Raw genomic sequence first — 24,429 nt, forward strand, 5'->3', positions numbered from 1 at the left:
ACAGCGATCCTAGCGGTTACGTTCCAAACACCAGGGCGACCCTATTGAAACTCCCATAGACGAGTTTTAAAAAAAATCCCACAAAGATATGACTAGGAACTATAACACCAGACACATTTTTCAGCGTACACAATAGGATGAACTACTACCTGTGAAAATCTTAAGTCATTTTTTGCCCTTTTAAGAAAAATAGAAATTGTGCCAATCTGGTCGGAAACGGACTACAGCTCCCAGCATGCTGTGCTTCGCGCCTCGTTGACAACACAGAGAAACAAATGAACGCGAATGAACGCAAGTTCTTCGCATATCTTCACATTCTTGTAATCCTGTGAGTTACACATTGTCTTCTTATTAAACATATATACACGCGATCATTTTGGTTTGGTTTTAACTTCTCTAGTAGATATGATGGCTTCTGTGGTGACGAGTAACCACCTCTCTGGCTCATGTTTGGCTATGCTAATTTGGCTATGCTAATTACATGGAGTAAACACGTCACACCTGCCAGTCAGTGTAGTTCTGTATTAGCTTTTTAAAGAATATTAAAATCAGTTCAGATCAGTGACAAACCGAACATTTTACCACCTGATTCGATAAAACGGGCCAACATGCCTATAATATGACTGCCACTACTTCTACTTCGTCGTCAGGGCCGAGATGTAATTTTTCAGAGAAAAAACCCATTCATTTGTTGCAGGGGCTTGGAACGTTGCCAGCAGGGGGCGATGAGATTACTTTCCCTCCCAATACCACTGGGCTACCATCATAGAAGCAGAAAGCACAGCAACAAACCTGTTCTTCAGAGACTGTTGGTGCGTGCCACAAAATGTAGATCTGGGAATGCGGTTGGCATCGCGGACACTTTTAGAGTTTTCCGTGTAGGTATTAGACTTCGAGAAGGACTTTATGAAGTCGTCAGGACTGAAATGGTCACTGCAAAGCACCGGGGTAGCCTACGGAGCGTCTCCATCGGTGTGTTGATGTAGCCCTGCAGCCAGGAGCCAGAGTTTGGTTCTTTCAACATCTTTCACTGGAAACCAATGGAAACTTGCCGATACCCATCTGTGGGCTTTATTATTGCAGTTAGTATATACACACTGATGTACCATGGTGCAATGTCGTTTTAATCCACTATTCGATCCGAACGCAGTTGTAGACCTAGCCTTGATTTGCAATGCCTCTTGCGGCTCCCTGAAGTGGGTGGGTGGGCTACATCACAACTGAAGAGAGCAAAGTAAAATTCCGCCGACCCCGAGAAAATAGTCTCTCAACATGGCAAAATCCACGCAGTGCAAGGTTGGTTTAATTTCAAACTTCATTCTACTAAGACAAACATTTACACTTGCAGTATGGCATAATAACGGTTTTGTTTTGAATGTTGTTTAAACGGGATAAGACTAGTTTTGGGGGCAGGGTACCAATTGCCGTTCACTTGCGCTAGCTTAGCAATATGGATATGAGAATTCACAAGGACTGCATGGAATGTGAAAAAAACGTTCTGGACACATTGTTTACACCCTGGCTGACTCGGAAATGAGGTCTGGTGTCCAAAATCCCGGAGGTACACTTTAAAAACCTTCTTAACATAGGCCTACTCCCATTATCCCAAAAGGTATCGCTGTTTGCTAGCCGTCTGCTGATGTTGCATAACCTTTAGGATGTTATTGAGAATAAATCAAGATGTTTCTTTGAAATGTAAACATACTCTGCCACCATTACAATGACCAGGATCCCGAAAATGACTGAAGAAGAAGAAAAAAAAATCTCAGGTACTGACAAGTCCAGGGTAGTGTGAAACTGGCAGCAGTTATCCTTTAAGAAGGAAGTCTGTAGGATGTATATTTATTTCTGATAGTACACAGTAACTGTTGTGGTGTTAATTCAACACTTAAAGAGTTCATTTAAGTCCAAATGATGTCAAATCAACTCTCTAAGTGTTAAATGAGCACTGCAGAATTTACTGTGTATGCAACCCCTGTCACGTCTCAACCAGCACATCACACAAAACAGATGCCTACCAGCAGGCAATAAACCCACCACACAGTCTTACCTGTACATTGGAGAATCAGAACATCACAAATCACAGCTGGGACCAGGTGCGCAAGATTGGTGCTTGCTTGCTTGATTGCTGGATGGAATTGGCCGTGTCCAATCTTTTTCGGAGGTTGTATTTCACAGGCACAGGCACAGGCACACTTAGCTTATGTCTCTGTATTGCTATTCAGATTGGCCTGTCAAAGGGTCTGCAGTCAGTTGATGGTGTTTAAATGTCAGGCAAATACAGTACATATGTATTTCATTCTAGCCGTGTGTGTATGTGTGTGTGCATGTGTGCGTGTGCGTGTGCATGTGCGTGCGTGTGTGTGTGTTTGTGCGTGCGCGCGCTCGTGTGTGTGTGTGTGTGTGTGTGTGTATGTATGTATAGTGTGTGTGTGTGTGTGTATGTATAGTGTGTTTGTGTGTATGTGTGTGTGTGTGTGTGTGTGTGTGTGTGTGTGTGTGTGTGTGTGTGTGTGTGTGTGTGTGTGTGTGTACTTGCGCGAGCCTGTGTGTGTGTGTGTGTGTGTGTGTGTGTGTGTGTGTGTGTGTGTGTGTGTGTGTGTGTGTGTGTGTGTGTGTGTGTGTGTGTGTGTGTGTGTGTGTGTGTGTGTGTCACCGTGTCCAGAAATCAATCTCCATTCTTTTTTGCCCTTTCAAGTACTTTTATGAAATGTCAACTGTTAATTTGTTCATTACCATAGTCTGTTTTGTAATGCATCTTGTATATTATATTGTGTACATTATTGGCTATTCATTTTTCTGCCTCTTTCTTGAGTATTACATTTCTTCAAGAGTCTGATTTGTATCACATCTGTCATGCTTGAATAAAGCTGGAATAAATGTGTTCTCTGTCTTTCTCCCTTCATCTCTCTCTCTCTCTCTCTCTCTCTCTCTCTCTCTCTCTCTCTCTCTCTCTCTCTCTCTCTCTCTCTCTCTCCCTCTCTCTCTCTCTCTCTCTCGTATGGGATGTGTAGAGGCAGGGAATATACTGTAGGCTACTGTATAATATACGTACAATATATGCTGTATCTGAAAAATGAATAACAAAAATCTGACTCTGATTGACTGGTTTAATATGAAAATGAATAACCCTGTGGGACAAATATCAATCTAATCTAAATATATCTTAAATATATCTAAATATATTTTTAAAACAATGTGAAGATATTGTGTGTGTGTGTGTGTGTGTGGGGGGGGGGGGGGTAGGTGGGGGGATGAGATGGGGTTTATTAAGGGGGTAGAGTTGGTTTTTGTTGTTCTTTATAGTATAATCTGGATAATCTGGACCCTGAGTCTGTTGAATAAAGTTTATATATCTCTTTCTTTGTCTCTATCTCTCTACCACCCAAACAACCCCCCCCCCCCCCTCCATCTCTGTCTCTCTCCATCTCCATCTCTGGCACAGGGCCTATCAGCAGTATATTGGTGAACAAATATGGCTGCCGGCCGATCATCATGATGGGAGGAGTGCTGAGCTCCTTTGCCATGATCCTGGCATCCTTCTGTCAGAACGTCATCCAGCTCTACCTGTGTATTGGCGTACTGGGAGGTAAGTTAACAGGGACAGACCTAACCCACTTCTACTGCAGTACTTTTAAGTCCTTAATTTCCGGGATTGCTTTTACAGTAGTCCTTTTGAGGGTCAGTATAGCGTTGCTGAGAAAAAGCTCCACGTTACATGTAGTATACATACATTCTGGCTACTTTCTCAAAGAGGCCCACAACTCTATTATGGTGCATGGTAATTTGTTGTAAAATTGTTTGTCATCCATTGTCCAACTCCCAAAGGCTATATGCAATTGCTCCACGTCTGGGTCTGGCCTTCAACCAGGCACTACACTGCTTGTGCACAAGCACGCACACACACACACACACACACACACACACACACACACACACACACACACACACACACACACACACACACACACACACACACACACACACACACACACACACACACACACACACACACACACACACACACACACACACACGGACATGCATGCATGCATACACACACACAAATGGCCGTTCACCCAACATAAAAGTGGATACCGGAAAATTACTAGAATGACGTATCTCTGCATAGAATATCTCTGGTATAGGCCTATGATGTAATACGCCTGTCTTTTCCCCCTCCCCAGGTCTGGGTTTGGCCTTCAACCTGCAGCCGGCTCTGACGATGATTGGCAAGTACTTCTTCCACAAGCGGCCCATAGCCAATGGGATGGCCATGGCGGGGAGCCCCGTCTTCCTCAGCACGCTGGCCCCCCTGAACCAGTACCTCATCAACGCCTTCGGCTGGAGGGGCAGCTTCCTCATCCTGGGGGGGCTCCTGCTGAACTGCTGTGTGGCCGGCAGTCTCATGAGGCCACTGAAAGCCCCCCCGGCGAAGAAAGATGAGGAGGTGGCACCTGCGGCCCTGCCACCGGCGCAGACGACCACTGAACCGGTGTGTGTGTGTGTGTGTGTGTGTGTGTGTGTGTGTGTGTGTGTGTATACATGTGCATTTGTGTGTACATACCTGTGCGTGTATGTATGTACATATTTCCAGGTCACCTGTTGGCAGACATTTCAGAAAATGTGAAGAGCTCTTTTCCAAAATATCCATTGTATCCATTTTATAGAATGTTGGGAAATTGACATTTTTGTATTGGGCATTCCATTGAATTGCATTACAAAATGCATTTTATAGAGGTTTAAAAAGCATGTTCTCAAAACATTTGAATGGCACGAATTCACACATAGATGATAGGACTATTTATCAGTCAATTCCAATATTAAAATGCAAAAAGTCAAAAATGGTGGATATAGCGTTTTGGAAAAGAGCTCTTCATGTGGACCTTTCGCTATTCAATCACCACTGATTCCTCATGTATCTGTTCTCTGTGTGTGTAGGCCTAGTAGTGTGTATGTGTGTGAGTGGACTTGAATAATGTACCTTATTCTACATGTTTGTGTGTGTGTGTTTGTGTGTGTGTCTATGTGTCTGTGTGTGTCTGTGTCTGTGTGTGTTTGTGTGCAATAATGCATCTCTGTGTGTGTGTGTGTGTGTGTGTGTGTGTGTGTGTGTGTGTGTGTGTGTGTGTGTGTGTGTGTGTGTGTGTGTGTGTGTGTGTGTGTGTGTGTGTGTGTGTGTGTGTGTGTGTGTAATTGAATAACGTCTACATGGTTGTGTGTGTCTAATTGAATAGTGCATTCATGTGTGTGTGTTTCTGCCTCTCCAGGTGACCTGCTTCGACAGGGTCAACAAGTACCTGGACCTGTCCCTCTTCAAGCACCGCGGCTTCCTCATCTACCTGTCGGGCAACGTCATCATGTTCGTGGGCTTCTTCGCGCCCATCGTCTTCCTGTCTCCGTACGCCAAGGACATGGGCGTGGACCAGTACTCGGCCGCCTTCCTGCTCTCCATCCTGGCCTTCGTGGACATGTTCGCCCGACCCTCCATGGGCCTCCTGGCCAACTCACGCTGGGTGCGCCCGCGCATACAGTACTTTTTCAGGTAATTTTATTACTTTATTTATTTATTACTTTTATTAATTTATTTTTATATCAATCAATATCTTATTGAGGACACACTGTATTGTTTTAATGTATTTTAAAGGGTCGGTAGTTATTATTATTGACACCTTATGTAACAGAGGCCAACTTGCAGTGTGGCGTGGAACACGAGTAAACCTCCTTCCCGAAGTCTCATACAGTATCTGTACCGCTGAGCTATAGCAGTGTTTCTCAATCATTTTTTAGGCGAGGCACCCTTTCAATTCAGGAAAAATTTCAAGGCACCCCAAACCAACAAGCCGCAACATGCCATCACATCCAATACCACAAAAGCTTAGAAAAGTAACACATTTGGAGACGTCACACGACCTACGTTCGAATTTGCAGCTGACTGGGGCGACCTATATTTACTTTATTGTGCGTAAATGGCAGATGAAAGATTCCACTGACTAGCATTAACTTATCAATTTAGACAAATATGTATTATATTACATAATTTATTAATCAGCCACGTTTCTGCGGCACCCGTGAGGGGGGCCCGCGGCACCCCAGGGTGCCCTGGCACCCCTGTTGAGAAACACTGAGCTATAGCACTGGTCTTTTAGCTCAGTGGTATCCTGAAGCGTTGACTAGGAGGTGGTGGGTTCGAGCCCCAAGTGGCAGACTGCACAGGAACACCTTACAGATAGTATCATTATACATATTATTATTATTATTATTTTTATTTTTTTAGGGGCTTTTTATGCCTTTATTGACAGGATAGTATGAGATGCTGACAGGAAGTGAGTGGGAGAGAGAGATGGTGGAGGACTCGAACCGGGGTCCCCATGGGCATGAAAGCCCAAATGTGGGGGGCTTAGCGCACTGCACCACAGCGCCCCCATCATTATACATTATTGATAGTACAGTGAAGGAGAGACAGGAAGTAAGTGGGAGGGAAGAGGGTTTAGTTGTTAAGTCATTGACTGCTTTGCCCAGCATTCAGCTGTCCTTCATGTAACATTTTTATTTCTATACAATGTCTTGTTCAGGAAACACTGGATTTTTTCAATAAATACTGTATATATTTCAGATTTTTCAATATAGGGAGATAGGGGTCCCAGAATTGTTAAATGACTGATTGGGTTCGCCTACACACACAGTACCGGTACTTCTTCAGGTATTATTTCTTATTTTCATACAATATCTTATTCAGGAAACACTGTGGGATTTTTGCAATATTTTTTTTACGGGTCGTTGCGCCGTTATTGATAGTGCAGTGAAGGAGAGAGAGGAAGTAACTGAAAGAGAGGGATGCACATTTTTTTTTTCCTAGTACAAGGACCCCCACAGATGGCCAAATTCGGCTTCTCATTGGTCAACCTTCACAACTTCCTGTGACAGGTTAGGGTTTAGGCATGATTTTGGGTCTGAGCACAATTTCGCAACAAATTTGCCAATACCTTGCTTATTTCGCCCCCTTCTTGGCAAAAGTAAAGAATCATAAACATTGCTTTCGTGACAGGTTAAGTTTAGGGAAGGTTTAGGTTTAGGCACATATCAAAAGTGTGGCGAGTGTCGGCGTGTTGTCGGCTTCAAGACTCTCCTGTGGCACGTGTTGCAGTCTTGCCGCTCTGGAAGTTCGACCAATCAGAGGCCACCTGTGGCGTCCTTGTACTAGGAAAAAAAATATTGCGAGAGGGATAGGGGTAGGGTTGTTAGAAGACTGGCTGGGTCCGCACTTTTCAGAGTGAGACGTCTGCACACTTAGACTCCTTTTTGTTGTGTTTTATTTTTTCATGGCAGGATAATGTTTCTACCTCAACAGAGAATCTGAAGAAGACTGTTGAGGGCAAAACGTTATCCTGCCATGAAAAAATAAAACACAACAAAAAGGATTCTAAGTGTGCGGACTTCTCACTCTGAAAACTACAGTTGGCCTTCGTCCTGCACCTTTCCCTGGGATGTGCACAATCCTCTCCTTCAACTGACTGGGTTTGCACACCTCACCTGCTGAGCTGATAAGGCAAAATAATAGACATAGCAGAGCAGACAACTGTCTACGGGAGAAACGGACAGTGCAACCTCATGTTGAAGCTGTGTCAGCATACAAGATTCTTGCAGCCTTCAGATTTGATAACGCATCTCAGATGCTATGAAATTAGGCTATGTTACGATCGCTTTCAGATTAATCTTTTTGTAGGACTATTAGTACTGTTCTCTAGCCTCTAGTACAGTGTAAGTAATCCTACATAACCTTACGGTAGATGCTGTTATATATACTCAGTATACTGTATAGTTGATCTTACACCACATTCTCAGTGTTATACAGTAACCTTTCTCCTTTCAGCTTCAGTGTGCTGTATAATGGTGTGGGTCATATCCTTTGTCCGCTGGCCGAGGGCTACACAGGCTTGGTGGTGTATGCAGTGTTCTTTATTTACAGTATTTTTTTCCCTGTATTTACTTGTACTAAAGTGTTCTGGTCCGTTCTTCTGCAGCTTTGCGGTGCTGTATAACGGTGTGTGCCACCTCCTGTGTCCACTGGCGGAGAGCTACACGGGGCTGGTGGTGTATGCCGTGTTCTTTGGGTTCGCCTTCGGGATGGTGAGCTCCGTGCTCTTCGAGACGCTGATGGACCTCGTCGGCCCACAGCGGTTCTCCAGCGCCGTCGGCCTCACGACCATTGTGGAGTGCTGCCCCGTGTTGATTGGCCCGCCGCTGGCAGGTACAAGTCACGTTCCCTTTTCCTATTGGTCCACTGCTTGCTCACATGGACATTTGTCGCTGGAGGTTGCACTACTCAAAATTACCTTATTTGATCGAATGCTTTTTGCATTTGCAAGGCTCAAAAGTGTTTATCAGTTGAGCTATCAGTATCGTGAAATTGTTAACTATAAGGATCTAAAGTGACTGTTACTTGGGGAGCAGAATCTGTGCTAATTGGCCCACCACCCGCAGGTACCGGTCACATGACATGAGATGACCAATCGCCATCCTGACATTTAACGTGCACTCACTAACACATTACTCTTACTCTTAAATACATTCATTTGTGTAGAACCTTTACAGTAAGCTTATTAGTTTAAAATGCCTTTTGCATAGAATGTGCAATACAGTGGTAACACTTTATTTTAGGGATACATCTATTAGCACTAATACATACAATATTAATGCCTGTGTAAGTAACTTGTAAGGCATGTACTAAGCAAAATAAGACAGTTGTTAAGCATGTATTCACAAATGTCTTGTTCATGCCCAGTTAGGGATTTATTACTAATATAACCTTAGTAAGGACCAGTAAGCCTATATTTCTATTTATTAGTAAGTAGTAAGTGGCAGAATTCAATGTGTATAAGCTCCCGACACACTGTGTGAACAAACCCTGAACAGTGTGAAAACAGATGCGGAATAAGGGTCCCTATTCTAAAGTGATGCATTGGTCAGCCCAGATGGTAGCCTCAGGGCCTCCGCACTACCAAAGTCCCCCTCGTTACCTAGGGCCCCCACACCACCCAGGCCCGCGCTACCTAGCCCCCCCAATCGACAAAGTGTAAGGGTATATTAAATAATTACTAATTTTCAGCTGTGTCATCTAGTTTCCTCTTTTTCACAACTATGTAAGGAAGGTAACAGGAGCCTATATATAGCAAGGATTGAACGTACACTTCTCGATGGCGGTGGGTTGGTGAGATGTAATTTTTTTCATGTACCACTGATAGTCCGGGAGCCGTGGGGTTGAACCCAGATTTCTTTGATAAAGTTTTTTTTTTGCTTTATCTGATAGATTTTAGGCAAGTCTTCAAGATTTCAGAGGATGCCCGGTGATATCCCTTGAGCATTTCCAGATTTTGAGCCTTTATTGTCCCATAAATGCAAATTATGACAAAAAAACTAAAGACACCTAATATTACTGTGAGTAATGCTACAAAATATACCAAATTGCTTATTTTACCTGAAAAACATTCACATTGGACTGCCATAACACTGCCCTTATTGAAACAAACCCAATATGGGGTAATAATTAACCCTTTCATAACAGCAATCCCACAAATAAGGCGAGACACTGTAGGTGAATAGGGTATTTTTTTTAACTTGCAGATATCAATATGAAACTTTATCAGATGATTACTCATATGAATTGGAGAAAAAAATGTATTACAAGTTTTCTATATTTTATGTTTAAATATGCTAATTAGGCTATTATCTAATTAAATATGCACTAATTTGCATATATTTTGATGCAATGAATCTGACCACCTGAAAATGCCAGCTTCAAAATTCCTTTTTTATTTTGTTAATATCGTACATACAAGAATATTTACTGTGGTTAATTGTGGCTACGTGTATCTCCTTTTGTTATCCAAGTACAGAGAAGATACTGCTAATAACCTTAAAAAATGCGATTTCGGCCTATTTTTATGCATTTAGTTATATAAATCAGGTCATGAATGACAAATCAACAAATGCCTCTGTAAAAACATTCACAACATTGCTTAGAATAAGACTGTAAAGTATGGAACGGATTGTGCATTATGAGATCCTGCATAACATCACATCATGACAACATACATGACAACATCGCCATGAGTGCCATGAGAAAGTTTGGGCACCCTTTTCGAAAATCATTACATCGGTTTATTTCTCGTTGAACTTTTAAAGTAGCAACTTCATTTTAACATATGTTAAACTGTAGGGAAAGAGAAACATTTCAGCAGTGGAAGAATTTTCATAGGTGTTATAGATAGAATTGTATGTGGATTTAAACAAAAATAGGCGTGTGCATAAATATGGGCACCCCAAAGAAGGTATACCATTGATATGAAATAGAGCTCACCTTTGCCGCACAAACTGGTTTTAATGATTTTGTAATCCCTTCAGTCACCAAGACAGACATGATTGGTCATTAAAATGTTATTTATCATACACAATTATAGACGAGGCTTGTCCTAAGTTCTGTCTTGGAGAGTGGAATATGGTGGGCTCTGAACAAACTGTAGTTTGTTGAAAAATAGTTAAAAGGGCATGGCTAAAGGATGGTAAGAATTGTAACAGGCACACTACAGAACAACTCCATAGAATTACAAGACCATAGCTGCTGATAGTGCAGACTTAGACATGGGTCCTTCTACGTATACTTTTCACAAGGCAAAAGCTCATTGGATGGGTGACGAATAAAAAGGCTTTCCTGTGTATCCATCAGAAATAAGTTGTTAAACGTATGCAGAAAGCTTATCTGGACAAGCTAAAAGCAGTTTGGGAAACCATAGTGTGGTCAGATGAGACTGAGCTAGAGTTATTTGACCTTAACAATGGGAGGTGGACATGGCAAAAAATGCACCCATAAATTCTATGACCTCTGGTCTAAAACACACCCTACTATAGGTCTGTGTGGATAGTATACACACTGTAAAACTTATTACAGTTAAGGGCCTCACTAATTCTATTCAAATAGCATATTTTTCAAAAACATGTTCAAGTGTCAGTCACAAAATTAGAGCTGAGCAGAGTTTGGACTTTCCAGCAGGACAGTGTTGATCAAAATTCAGCATTGAGTTAATGCAAAACAACAAGTACAATGTCTTGAAATGGTCATACCAATCTTGAGATAACACCATTAATTTATTTGAACCAGGATGTCTACAGAAGACAGATGAGTAATCTGACTGAATTAGAGGGGTTCTGGATAGAATAATTGGCAACTATTCAGTAGCACCAGGCAGTTGGAACTTGTCTTCTTGTATAGCAAGTATCCAAAGGCCATTAGATCAGCAAAGGTGAGCTCCACTTCATATTAATGGTATACCTTCTTTGGGGTGCCCATATTTATGCACACGCATATTTTGTTTAAATACACATAACATTCTTTCTATAACACCTATGAAAATTCTTCCACTGCTGAAATGTTTATCTTTCCCTACAGTTTAACATATGTTAAAAGGAATTTGCTACTTTAAAAGCTCAACGAGAAATAAACCGATGTAATGATCTTCCAAAAGGGTGCCCAAACTTTCTCATGGCACTGTACATCCAGTGTATCCAGACTGGTATTGAATGATCACTTAAATCCATAAAGCCATCAAATAAGATCTGTACATGCATTTAAAATTTACAGAGAAAGACCTATATACACTGCAACATACAGTACCGCACGCTCAGAGAGAGAGAGAGAGAGAGAGAGAGAGAGAGAGAGAGAGAGAGAGAGAGAGAGAGAGAGAGAGAGAGAGAGAGAGAGAGAGAGAGAGAGAGAGGTCTAAACATAGGAAAACAGCTACACATTATATATACTGTTGAGTCAAAAATTAAGTCAATCCAGTGTATCCTGACTGGTATTAAATGATCACTTAAAAGTCCATAAAGCCATCAAATAAGACATGTACATGCATTTAAATTCGCACAGAAAGACCTGTCTACACCTATACAACATACAGAGTCCTTAACACCTAAAACACCTATAGCCTACATTATATACACTACACGCGCGCGCGCGCGCACACACACACACACACACACACACACACACACACACACACACACACACACACACACACACACACACACACACACACACACACACACACACACACACACACACACACACACACACACACACACAGTAAAGCTCACACAACATTGGTTCGGCAGCATCCCAGCCGAAAACATGCACAGAAAATGGCGCAAGGCACACTGTTTACAGCACAGCTACATTTCTTAGAATTGCAGGGGCTTTTACTCTTGCAACCACATCTGATCATCTGTAAAATGTAGTCTGGTACCACTTTGACATTTTCTGGAATACTTATTGGTATCAGTGCTTTGTTGCATGGGTCTTTCTTCCATCCAAATGCTTCAGGAGATAGTTCAGGTGGAGTGTGAACCAATGTCCTCCACAATATTGCTTGAAAATGAGCCCTTTTCACATTCTCAAGAAATGCCTCTGTTGTTGGTGGAAGAGCAGCCAGGTTAGGTGAAGATAAATTACCTTTCCCATTCTTTTTTCCCCATACCACCAACCTTGTATGTGACATGCTGATACTGTCTGGAATGCCATAACATGCCGACACAAAATTAGTGGCCTCACTGGAAACTTGTTGGAATGGTGCCAGCACATTACCAATTGATGTCAAGTGATATCCAGCTTTTAGGGTCTTGATAACAGAGCCTTTACCAATACCAAAATAGGATGCCGCAGTGTCACACCCTGATATGGCATGGGCTGGTAAAAGGTCAATTACAATGTCATTTTGTGGATTTACATTTTTAATTTTATCTCTTTCCATGTTAATATGACCACCACTGAAATTATGTACTTTGTAGGCAAACAAATAAGCAGCCAAAAATTATGTAATTATTACTTACAATTTTTATTTTGTGTTACAACAGCACAGGAAGAGTAAATAGCAATGTATGAAATGGTGAAATTCTGTGTTGAATTAGTAATCCTTTCTGGGTATGTCTAAGCTGACACCACCAATATTCGCCTAAAAGTTACATATTTCTGCTTGACAAACAGCTAGTTATGTAATTGTCTAAAATGTATTTGGTACGAGGACACTTTCTCCACTTTGATGTGGCAGGCCTACCACCCAGAATGCTCTATGGTTAATCACAGTGCAGTTATGAAGCTGTCAAAAGCTTGTCGGCTATGGCTGCAGCGAAATCAACATGAAAGGGTTAATATCTGAAATTTGCACTCTTATCCTGATGGGTAAGTGTTGGACAACTACAAACAGCAAAACCAAACAACCCCACTATGAGATATAAAGCCACGTTTGGCGAAATGTTGACCTTTCTGTCTCCGACTTGGAAAATCAGGCTTTTTGGGTGAATGCCCCGCCCCCAAACATGCATGACCCCACCCCCACTGATGTCCATACCTCACCACCTGTTCTTATACACATCCCACCATGTCAACAAACACAAAATAAGTATGGTATAGGGTATTTGGTCAGCATAACATGAATTGGGAGCCAAAGACTGTTGTAATCTATGGCTGCAGCACATCAAGCATAAAAGGCTCAATATCTGAAAATGCTCAAGGGATATCACCGGGCATCGTCTGGAATCTTAATAGGTACACCTTAGGCAACCACAAACTGCAAAGAAAAAAACTTTATCAGACGAAACTGGGTTCGGCTGATATTTGGCTTTTGGCTGCCGGACTATTAATTTAAATTGTAAAAACCCCAAAAATAAATGCAGAACATTAGAATAATAGTTTTGAAGCAAAACTAATCTATTCTTTTGTGATAATGAAGTTAATGTTTGAGAACATTAGCTTCAAGAAGTGCAGTGCATGATGGGTACGCAATCTAGGCCAACAGACAACCTACCCAGCTCTGAGCCTACGTCCTTAGCTCTTCCCCTCACTCGTGAAATTTAGATGCTATCCAAACAATTTGCCATGTACGTAACAACAGAAATATTATCATTGCTGCATTGGCCATGCATTGCATTTCTGACTAAGGGCGTACCCATCATGCACTGCACTTCTTGGAGCTAAGTTTCTCAAACATTAACTTATTTATCACAAAGGAATAGCTTAGTTTCGCTTCCAAACTATTACTCATAGTTATATTCTGCATTTATTGTATGGTTTTTACAATTAAAAGTAATTGGTGTATGAAAAATTGACATCTCGCCACCCCACTGTCATAGAGAAGTTTAAATCCAATCCTTGCTATATAATGCTTCCAATTACTCCCTTAAATCTTGAGTAGAACAAGTGAGGTTAATGTACCTGATGAGACTAATGCAGATTCAGCAGCATTCTTACACTTGGTCTCCCGGGGGCGGAGTGTGGGTAGAGTGGGGTCCCTTGGTAGTGTGGGGGCCCTAAGCCATCTGGGCTGAGCAATGCATCACTTTAGAATAGGGACCCTTATTCCACATCTGTTTTCACACTGTTCAGGGTTTGTTCACACAATGTACCAGGAGCTTATACACATTGTATTCTGGCCCTTACCGCTTACTCATACATAGAAATCTAGGTCTACTAGGTCCTTACTAAGGTTATATTGGTAATAAATCCCTAATTGGGCATAAACAAGACATTTGTGAATACATGCTTAACAACTGTCTTATTTTGCTTAGTACATGCCTTACAAGTTACTTACACAGGCATTAATATTGTATGTATTAGTGCTAATAGATATGTCCCTAAAATAAAGTGTTACAGTATGTCTTTACCTGTAATCATCTAAAGTGACTAATACTGGAGTTCTGCAATGATGTTGATTGGGTGGCCTCTGCCAGGTACGGTCACATCACATGACATGCCATGCTGGTTAATAATCTCTCCCCAGTTCTACTTTTTGTCTGCGGACTGCTGACAGGGTTTACAGCACTGTATGCTGCACTTCCACATTTACATATACATTTTTGCATCGCATTGCAAATTTGCATTGCATATGTAAAGCTTTTAACTGTAAGCATCCAATGTGGAATGGAGCCACAAGTGCTCACAGGCTCAGGGCGGTGAGGGACAACCGGGCCAGTTGTCCCGGGCCCAGGGAGAGGTTGAGCCCGTAATGGGGTCCTCATTACATTGTATGTATTGGATGGGGGTGGGGGGAGCGGTGGGTCAGTCAGATCTCTTTCTCTCGGTCCCAGTGAAAGAGCCGTCAGCATGCCAGCTGTCAGCCTGCCATGTGCACGTATGATGACATTGTGACAGGGGTGGATGCTGCATCAATTCATTTTCATGCAATGCTTTTAACTGTATTGATACAGAGTGATTATCGTGCGGTGCTGCCCTTTTCTAACAGGTCCTCTGTTTGTTCACCTCACAAGATGTCACAGGGTGGATGTTACACTACCCCATTTGCATACATTTACTCAACCAGTTTAATCAAGTTAGCCCTATTTGATTAAAATGTCTTTTGCATTGCATTTGCAAGGCTCCAAAGTGACTATTACCAAAGAGTTATCGACATCATTGCACAAAGTAAGTTGATGCCAGATGCAGAAGATGTGATTTGTGTGGCAGGCTGCTGCCACCATGTGGTAGAACCTCGTATGACAGCATTGGAGAGCCCAAAGTTTAATTATTTTGATCTAAACAATAGAAATATCTCAGCGGGCCAATACACATATACTATTTTATGTTATACATATATTTTGTATGTGTGCAGGTCGTTTGTGCATGGATTATTTTAACCTACATTCATTCAACCGAAATTCATTCCATATTTACATGTTTTTTTCTTTGTCCCTTCCAGGCAAACTGGTGGACGTGACGAAGAACTACAAGTACATGTACTTCTGCTGCGGCGCCGTGGTGATCTTCGCCAGCATCTGGCTGTTCATCGGCAACTTCATCAACTACCGGCTGCTGGAGCGGGAGCGCAAGAAGGCGGAGATGTACAAGCCGGCGCAGACCGAGGAGCCGGAGCAGAGCCGGGCCGCCGCCAAGGAGATGGAGGCGGAGGCGGTCGCCGACGGCAACGCTCAGGCATCCGAGGCCCTCATGGACAAGTCGGAGGATGGAGGCGCCGTGCAGAGAGAGACCAACATTTAAGAAGCAGACTTGGTTGGTGTTTGAATGTCTAGCCTGTCTGTCTGTCTGTCTGTCTGTCTGTCTGTCTGTCTGTCTGTCTGTCTACCTTAGATGTTTTGTTTATTTTTGTTATGAGGAGATTGATGATTTATTTTTGAGGACCACGTCCATCCACGCACACACACACACACACATAAATGAAACCCCCGTCTTTCTCTGTGTCTCTACGTGAACTGTGGTAAGGGGGTAAGAGTGTGCTGTGGGTGGGTCTGTTCTGTTCTGCCGCTACTCTGTACAACTGCCAAAGCAACAAAGAAGACAACAATGTGACTGTGAGTATCAGTAACATAGACATATACAGTATGTATGTCTTTGGTCAGTAATTCTGTTTAATATGCTGTAAACTTCTCTAACGGCCAGGGAAACCATTTTGTTTTTGTTTGAGTATTTCTTGAATATGGAGGCCACAGACCTACCAGTAGATTAGTTTAAGGCTCTATTACTGCAAACAAATGGAATGGGAACATTTTGTTTTGTTTTATATTGAACAGAAGAAAGGGAGGAGTTGTGGGAATCAGAGTTTTTTTTAAATCAATATTATTATTAATATTATTATTATTATCATTATTATTATTATTATTGTTGTTATTATTATTAATTCAACCAGGTGATTACCCTTATTGGATATGGTAAAACCAGGTCATGTGGCACTGGATTGTCATTTTTCACATCACTGCAACAACATGGGTCGTGTTGCCACTACCCATTATTTTCATATGGCTGGTATAAACCACGCCTCTCTATAACTCTCTAACCTATAGCTGAAAATGTCATGCCAGCTGAAACCAACATTTCATATCCCAAAGACATTCATGGGTGTGCTAACAAACTGTAGTTTGTTACATACGCACAAGACTGCCTATTTCTTGATTTGGACAGACAGTGCATTCAAAACGAGTTCAAATTTTTGTCCTTACTTGTTGTCTACACACATTTCAAAATGGCACCAAAACTGAGATACCCACCTAGACTTACATAGTTAAATGTTAGCAACTTAGTAGGTTCCCTATGGGAAGTTGTATTGGAAACAAGTAAGTTGCTAACTAAGATTGGCACCAACCGTGTTGAGAATGGCACCCTGGAGAGAGTGTTTCTATGAGATCTTTCTCTCACGGCTAACTCTCCGTGAGATAAGGACTACAGTTACGCTTTTCCTTAAATCAGTACCGGTCCTCAGATTTCAGGCCAGCAGGATAGAATCACACAGTAGGTTCCTGCTTCAAGTTTGGTGCTCAGGACAGGGCATAATGACATTATTATCATCATAAAATGGCTGAAGGGAATATAGTGGACAAAACTAAACAAAAATACAGAAAGGAAATAACATTAAGGGGAAAACAAAAATGAGGAATGCCACTTAGTCAGTGGCTTGTGTGCTGTGTGAGTATGGCAATCAGCACATACGCTGCCCTATCTTTGCACACCGTGCCCAACACAGTGTGTGCCCAATAGTTAGCCCAATGCTGCACCTCCCCTCTCGTATGCTGCACTGTTAATGTCTGCCAGTATGATACAATGAAAGACGTGCTGATCAATCGCAATGCAAATCGATTATGGCTGAATGTTAAGACACGCACACGCACGCACACGCACACGCACACACACACACACACACACACACACACACACACACACACACACACACACACACACACACACACACACACACACACACACACACACACACACACACACACACACGGCTGCAAAAGTATATTAGATATGAGTATTCTTTTTCATGGGCCTTACAGTTTTGATGTATTTCTGACCAAATTATTTCCATCCAAGTAAAAATAATCAGGTGCTGGTGACACTGTTCCATGAGGTTATTATTCATAGACCAGTGAAGGCTTGTTGATAACAAAAAGAGAAGCTTTATAATAAGCAATATATTGAGATGGAAAGAGATGAGCTTTTTGTAAGCAATAGGCCTACCGTGTGGTAGTTTACAGTAGGTCATTGATTCTCTGGTGGTGAATTAAATGTTTGTCAGTTAATGGTAAATGGTCATTCGAGAATCAAGCTGCATGAAATTTAAACTTTCAGTAATGACGCATTGCCTTAAATGTAAATACATTATAATGTTTTACTATATATAGGCCTACGCATACTAATATACAACAGACATATTGCTTCATAATGTCATGATTAATAAGCGGTCAGTGAATTATGGTGTTGAATTTGGTGTTTTGTTTGTCGGTTAGTCAGTTTGTTTATAAACTTGAATGAATAGCTTGAATCTTCTAAGTAATGCACTAAGAGGCATCATTGCTATTTCAACCCCCACCCTCATCAGATTATCCAGAACACCACTCTTCTTTTAAGTTGTGAACCAAAGCTGAAAATGAAATCATGTTCGTCTTGACCTACGATAATTATTGACAAAATTACACAAACAGGGATAAATTAGACACAAATTTGTTGCATACCTCTGTAGCACAACTTGTAGAAAATTGTTTGCCATCAGATACTATTTTAGTGTGCAATTATCTATGCTGTCTTCTATCTATGCTTCTAAACCATGCACTCCTAGACAGTCACCATTGGCTTGACTTCACTACACTGTGACTGTCATTCAACTGTTGGGAATAATTGATAATTCTGTAAATGTCTTTGATATGAGTATTATTGTTAAAATATTTTTTATTTATTTAATTTTATTTTACGGCAATTATTTCAGATCCAATGTGACCACAGTAGTATATAACTTTGACAAGTATTAATCAACATATAGGTGATATGCCATCAATCAAGGGAATTTCTTACATTTTATTTCATTTAATTTCATTTCATTTGAAGTACTGTACTTGAAATAACCTAATGCTTGGGGCATTACTTTGCTGTTAAAAGTGCACTGTGTTCTACCTTTAGTAGTTTATTTCCAGAATGCATGCTGCCCATTCATCACTGTTATCTTTTTCATGAATACTTACCACCCCCATCAAATTCTACTGTAAGTATTAAGCATTATGGCTGGGAAAATTGCACTTTTCATTGTTCACCATTTTGAATTTCCAGAATCAAACATTTTTAGCTGCCAAACGTACTGCCCTTGGTCATACTAGAAAATATGAATAAACTATTTAGTAAATATTCATGATCTGACAAATCTGGCAGTAGACAGCACAGTTTCAATGAACAGCTGGTTGCAATAAGTACTCTGGCCTTTAAGTATTGCTGTCTCAGCTTTTTCGAGGAAACGTGCGTCCTACACTCTTTCCTTGACACATAAAAGACATTCTCCTCAGAACTGGCACTGGCAACATGCGTCTGAAAAGTTATTAACTTACGTATGTATAAATGATATTAGTTGCGCACAAAACCAATGTTGTTTGTGTTTGCAACATGTGCAACGTCATTTCATTAGCTCAGTTGGCATCATCATAGGCTACAGTACACCACTGTACAGTAGAGACAGATAAGATGGTAGGCCTGCTAATATGATATTGTAGGCAAGTGTAACCAAGGTCATCCTGCACAGTCTGCCACTCGGGGTTTGAACTGGCGACCTCCTAGCAAACCTCACAAAGGTGTGAAACCTCTGATTTTAAGATCTCAGCTGATAGCTCAGCCGAGCGTCATCACATCTTTATAAGCCTTCAGGAGGGATGTTTAGCCTAATGCTCTACTACCAAACTGCTAATTTGCATCTGATACACAAAGAATGAGTGTGTACGTCAATTACTGTAGCACCAGCTCTGTTTCTATGTTGGCACCAGCACCACACTGCACTCCAGTGTTACCCGTTGTGGCAGTGAGTCATGTGACAATTCACATACATGCAGGTCATGGTATTCAAAATTAAATGATAAGCAACTAGATGTCTTCTTGGAGCTTGAATAAATTTCATTTCCTTCATATAAAAGGCTTTAAAAAAACTCCCCTTTACCCATTTGAAGGCTGCTTTGCTTTGTGTTACTGTGATTTTACATGGTTGAAGTGAATGCCATTTTGTGGGAAACAGCGCCCACCTTAGGCAGTAACTCACAATAGCAAAAATAACTAACTAAGCTAACTAAAAGTAATGCTAAAAAAAACCCTGAACTTACTTGTTAACATCCATTTCTTAGATTCTTCGGTCAAAAGGATTTCTGCATCATATTTATATTTCTTAGTCTTCATGTCCCCTTCTTACATTGTGTCTGTTTTTATATTTCGCTTTTGAGATTTATATTTTGACTACACTAGAGGTGATAAATCGAGTTGCAAAGCCGAAGAAACAATACAGTCTGTCTGTAATCATTATGATTTCATTATGATTTTTTCTTTGTTTTGCTGACTTCTGTTATTATATATTTTTCTTGTTATTACTATGATTATCACAATTATTGAGGTTCATTTCATTTGTTGGAGTAGTGAAATCACCTAGTGTTTGCCCTAGTTGATGTAAATAAGTATTGATATGAAGATTTTGGTATGCAAAAGACATCAGTTAATTAAGTAATTTAAGTTATTATAGAGGTGATAATTTTGCCTCACCGTAAGTGAGGAGAAAGGCTTATGTGGTGAGGGGTTTTGTTTGTTTGTTTGTTTTTATTTTATTTGTGCCACAATTGTTTGAGCTTTTCTGAAATACAGAACACTTTTATTTTTTTCTGATTTGTATTTTTGTAAGGACCAAAAAAGTTTTGCTTGCCATCACACTCCAACACAGTACAGGACAGGAAATCCAACCTTAACTATAAAACACCTATAGCCTTATGAATATGAAACAAATATGACAGAGTTTTATATTTTCAAATACTAGTAAATATATATATACTGTATATAAATACAGTAAGTGTAAATTATAAAACAGGGTTATTATCTAAGGTCACAAAAAAGACTTAATCCATTGTGTCTCTAAACTACATATTTGCTCAAGTCAATTGAAATAGATTTTTTTTTAAACCACCTCATCAATTGTTTTGCCGTTATTTTTTATAACCCCAAGAGTATTTCAATTATATATAACAGAGTATAGATATGCAATATATAAACTGTATTCTTACTAATCTCTGTGTGTTTGGCCTGTAATGTGACACAGCGTGAGTTGTTTTGTTATTTTCTAGATGTCATCAAATGTGATATAATGTATTGAAATTATATAATCTATTAGACCCAGCTTAGTTCACTTTTGGAAACGCAAACAATCATAGCTACTTTAACCGAGTTCAGGATATGTGTGTGGTTTTCCTCGACCAGCAATTGTAAAAACTTTTCAAATCAGGTGCACTGCAAAACATTTGGCGACACCCTGGTTTTGGAGGATTTGAACTTACACTGTTTTTGTTAAATATTTGAAATTGGATGAGACATTTAGAGAAGACGCCAATGCTTTGCTAGCTGTCCGTTTTTGAAAATATGGTGATGTTAGAGACACCACAGGAAATGACATTCACATGCAGTTTTCCTGAAACAATATTGACAGTTGTTAGAGGCATGCCAATTTGTAGTGTAATGATAAGTAAGGTGCAAGCCAGTGAGCCAGTTTTCTTTGCAAAAGTAAAACAGCCATTATGTAAACACACACACACACACACACACACACACACACACACACACACACACACACACACACACACACACACACACACACACACACACACACACACACACACACACACACACACACAAGCATGCAAGCTAAGTCTCAGCTTGTGTTGCTGTAAGTGTGCATCTCATTATGGAGACTGTCAGAGAGCCTACACTATTCAAAGTTCCCAGTGAACTAATACTCCATTTGCCATTTTCACAAGGTCAGACAAATGTGATTATGAATGTGACGTTTTGAACAAGACATGTTGTAGAAGCTAACAATGACAGAGACGAGCTACCCACCCAAAGAGCCGGTCAGTTTGAAGGCTAGTCAGACAGGCAGGGCTAGCATCATAAGTCATCTCGACCCAAATGTGTCCAGAATAATGAAGCCATTAATTAATGTGAGTGACAGGAAATGGATGTTAGCATCAGTGACACCAGGAACAGGAAGACATCCAGCCACTGAGGACCATCCCCTTTCCTGCACAGTAAAAACTGCAGTGTTAATGCAACCCTAACAGAGTCGATTTAACACCTTCTAGAGTTTATTTGTTCCCAAAGCACTCTCTAAGTGTTGAATTAACACTGCGTTTTTTACTGTGTGTCACATATTGTTCCAGCTGACAGAAGCAGCTGATCCCTGCAGCAGATGCAGTGTAGGAGACAATTAGAGAGATCACCTCTGTGTTGACAGTGCAGGTAGAAGGAATCAATATACAGTATGGCAGGCAGGACTTTTATTTGGTCAATGCCGTTAGTGTGCCGCAGGACTTTTATTTTGTCAATGTCAGTTTGAGGGTCACTGTTTTTTCCCATGCTACTGTAAAAGTTTTGAGGCTGACTTTGAATGTGACTGTAAACCACTTCAGGTAGACAAGCTAGCAGTAGGTCATGAGATGGAGATAGCATGCATCTGTGCCTTACTTACAATACTTACCACTCCCTGCTAAACAATAGGCTAACAGTGTCACCTTTGAACTTATCAGGAAGTGAAATATGACACACGTTTGGGATCCTCCAAAGTAGCATCTCTTTTTTTTCAGGAGGCTTGAGTAATCGGTTGTCAACAGATTTGTTTTTTGTTTTCTTTGCTAATGACCATTTCCAATCAATCGTGTTATAAGGTTTACAAGGCATTGTCATCATACGCACATGGAGAGGCAAAAGAGTGTGAAATTAATAACCAAAGGCTTTGTCTTTGTCCAGAAATGACGTGGAATAGCAACCTCTGAATGTCTTGTCCCATTGTGTGATCTGCCCTATCCTTTACTGTGCTCAATTCAGGCATCAATTGTTAGCGAGTTTTACTAACACAACGTCCCATATACCGTACTATGACCTGCAATGAAGTACCCCTGTTACCTTGTAATCTCCTGTTCTGTCAACTGAGTTTAGGGTAACTCTTTACATTACGGATCATTAATCAGGTCGTAATTCTATGGTAATTTCTATGTAATGTCATCGTAATAATAATTTATATGAAAACGTATTACAAATAATTCCCATGCCGTTTCCAGCGCAACTACTTTGCAGCTTCGAGGAAACAGTGACCCGTCCCGTAATGTAAAGTGTTACCAAGTTAACTGTGTTGTGAGTCTCTCCACCCGTGAGTTAAAGATGAAGGTTGTATATACACAAAGCTATGAGGTTTCTATAAAATATTAACACGAGAGCCGCTGCTGCGCTATGAGATTTGTATTGTATTCAAGTGTGAGCTAATTTTGTTCAATACACCTAATATATCTAGTTGTTGTTGAAACATATTATTATTGATAACTGAGTTCTAACTAAGTGTCAGGTCTGGCGGTGCCTCGTGTGAGAGTTACTGCAGTCGTCAATGGGTTGCTCCTGATGAACTGAACAACCAATCAATAAACCAATTAATCAAACCACCCCGTCAAACCTGTCAACCCACCACCACTAACAAAAGTGTGTGTGAGCTATGGCTCATAGCGGTATGCATCGTCTTACTGTATGTGTGTGACACCTCACCTAATGTTCAGATGTGTACAGTACTGTATGTGTGTGTGTGACACCTATTCAGATGTGTAACATAACATGTGTGCTCCGACGTGTGTATAAACCAATGTTTGTCACAGCGATGTGTATGTTCAGGTGTGTGTGTGTGTGTGTGTGTGTGTGTGTGTGTGTGTGTGTGTGTGTGTGTGTGTGTGTGTGTGTGTGTGTGTGTGTGTGTGTGCGCGCGCGCGTGCACATGCGTCTGTGTGTGAATGTAGTATGTGTGTGTGTGTCCCTTACTGTGTCTGCTGTGTCAACTCTTCCACTACCTACCTCTGCAGCACTTTAGCTCCCGGGTGAGGAGAGGCCAGTCACCATGTCAACATGTGTCTCCAGTAATTCCAGTGTTTTACTGTACCAGTGCAGATAACAGTTAGTTCAATAAAGAATCACATTCGTTTCAAACTACTTCCTGTGTCTTGAGTGTTTGCTTCCTGTGGGCTGTACGTACATCTGATGCAACTTGCAGTGATGGATTGTTCGCTAACATTTTTCTGCTGGGACTTGCCTTTTGGACCTAAGACCTGACTGGATTGGTAATATAGCATGCAAGGCATTTGCCCAGTGGACTGCTGATGATTTTGTTCCAGGCTGTCCTCTCAGTCCTCACACCACTAAAGCAGTCCTGCTCGAGATTTTGGCTGTTAGAGTCAAAATAGCTCATATTCGATTGAAGGTTTTATGCAAACAGTCCCTTCTATCCATGAGCCCCTAACAGTATCCTACTCTCTACCCACCTAAATTAAAATGGACTTGCTAATATGATTTATTATATCATAGCATTTAAGTGTATAAACAGTTTATAATGA

At 41.0% G+C, this 24,429-nt stretch overlaps 1 protein-coding gene across 1 annotated transcript in view; it reads left to right on the plus strand.

Moving 5' to 3' along the window:
• The window catches only part of LOC134463963 (monocarboxylate transporter 2-like), a 66,747-nt gene extending 47,572 nt beyond the window's left edge, over positions 1-19,175 (plus strand). Inside the window, exons 3-7 of the mRNA XM_063217350.1 lie at positions 3,446-3,589; positions 4,188-4,495; positions 5,271-5,545; positions 8,025-8,251; positions 15,744-19,175. Coding sequence (XP_063073420.1) covers positions 3,446-3,589; positions 4,188-4,495; positions 5,271-5,545; positions 8,025-8,251; positions 15,744-16,042 — 1,253 coding nt within the window. The 3' untranslated portion in view covers positions 16,043-19,175. The remainder of the gene's footprint in view (positions 1-3,445; positions 3,590-4,187; positions 4,496-5,270; positions 5,546-8,024; positions 8,252-15,743) is intronic.
• The last annotated feature ends 5,254 nt before the right edge of the window (positions 19,176-24,429 follow it).

This window comes from Engraulis encrasicolus, chromosome 15 (assembly GCF_034702125.1).
Source record: "Engraulis encrasicolus isolate BLACKSEA-1 chromosome 15, IST_EnEncr_1.0, whole genome shotgun sequence".
Lineage (NCBI taxonomy): Eukaryota > Metazoa > Chordata > Actinopteri > Clupeiformes > Engraulidae > Engraulis > Engraulis encrasicolus.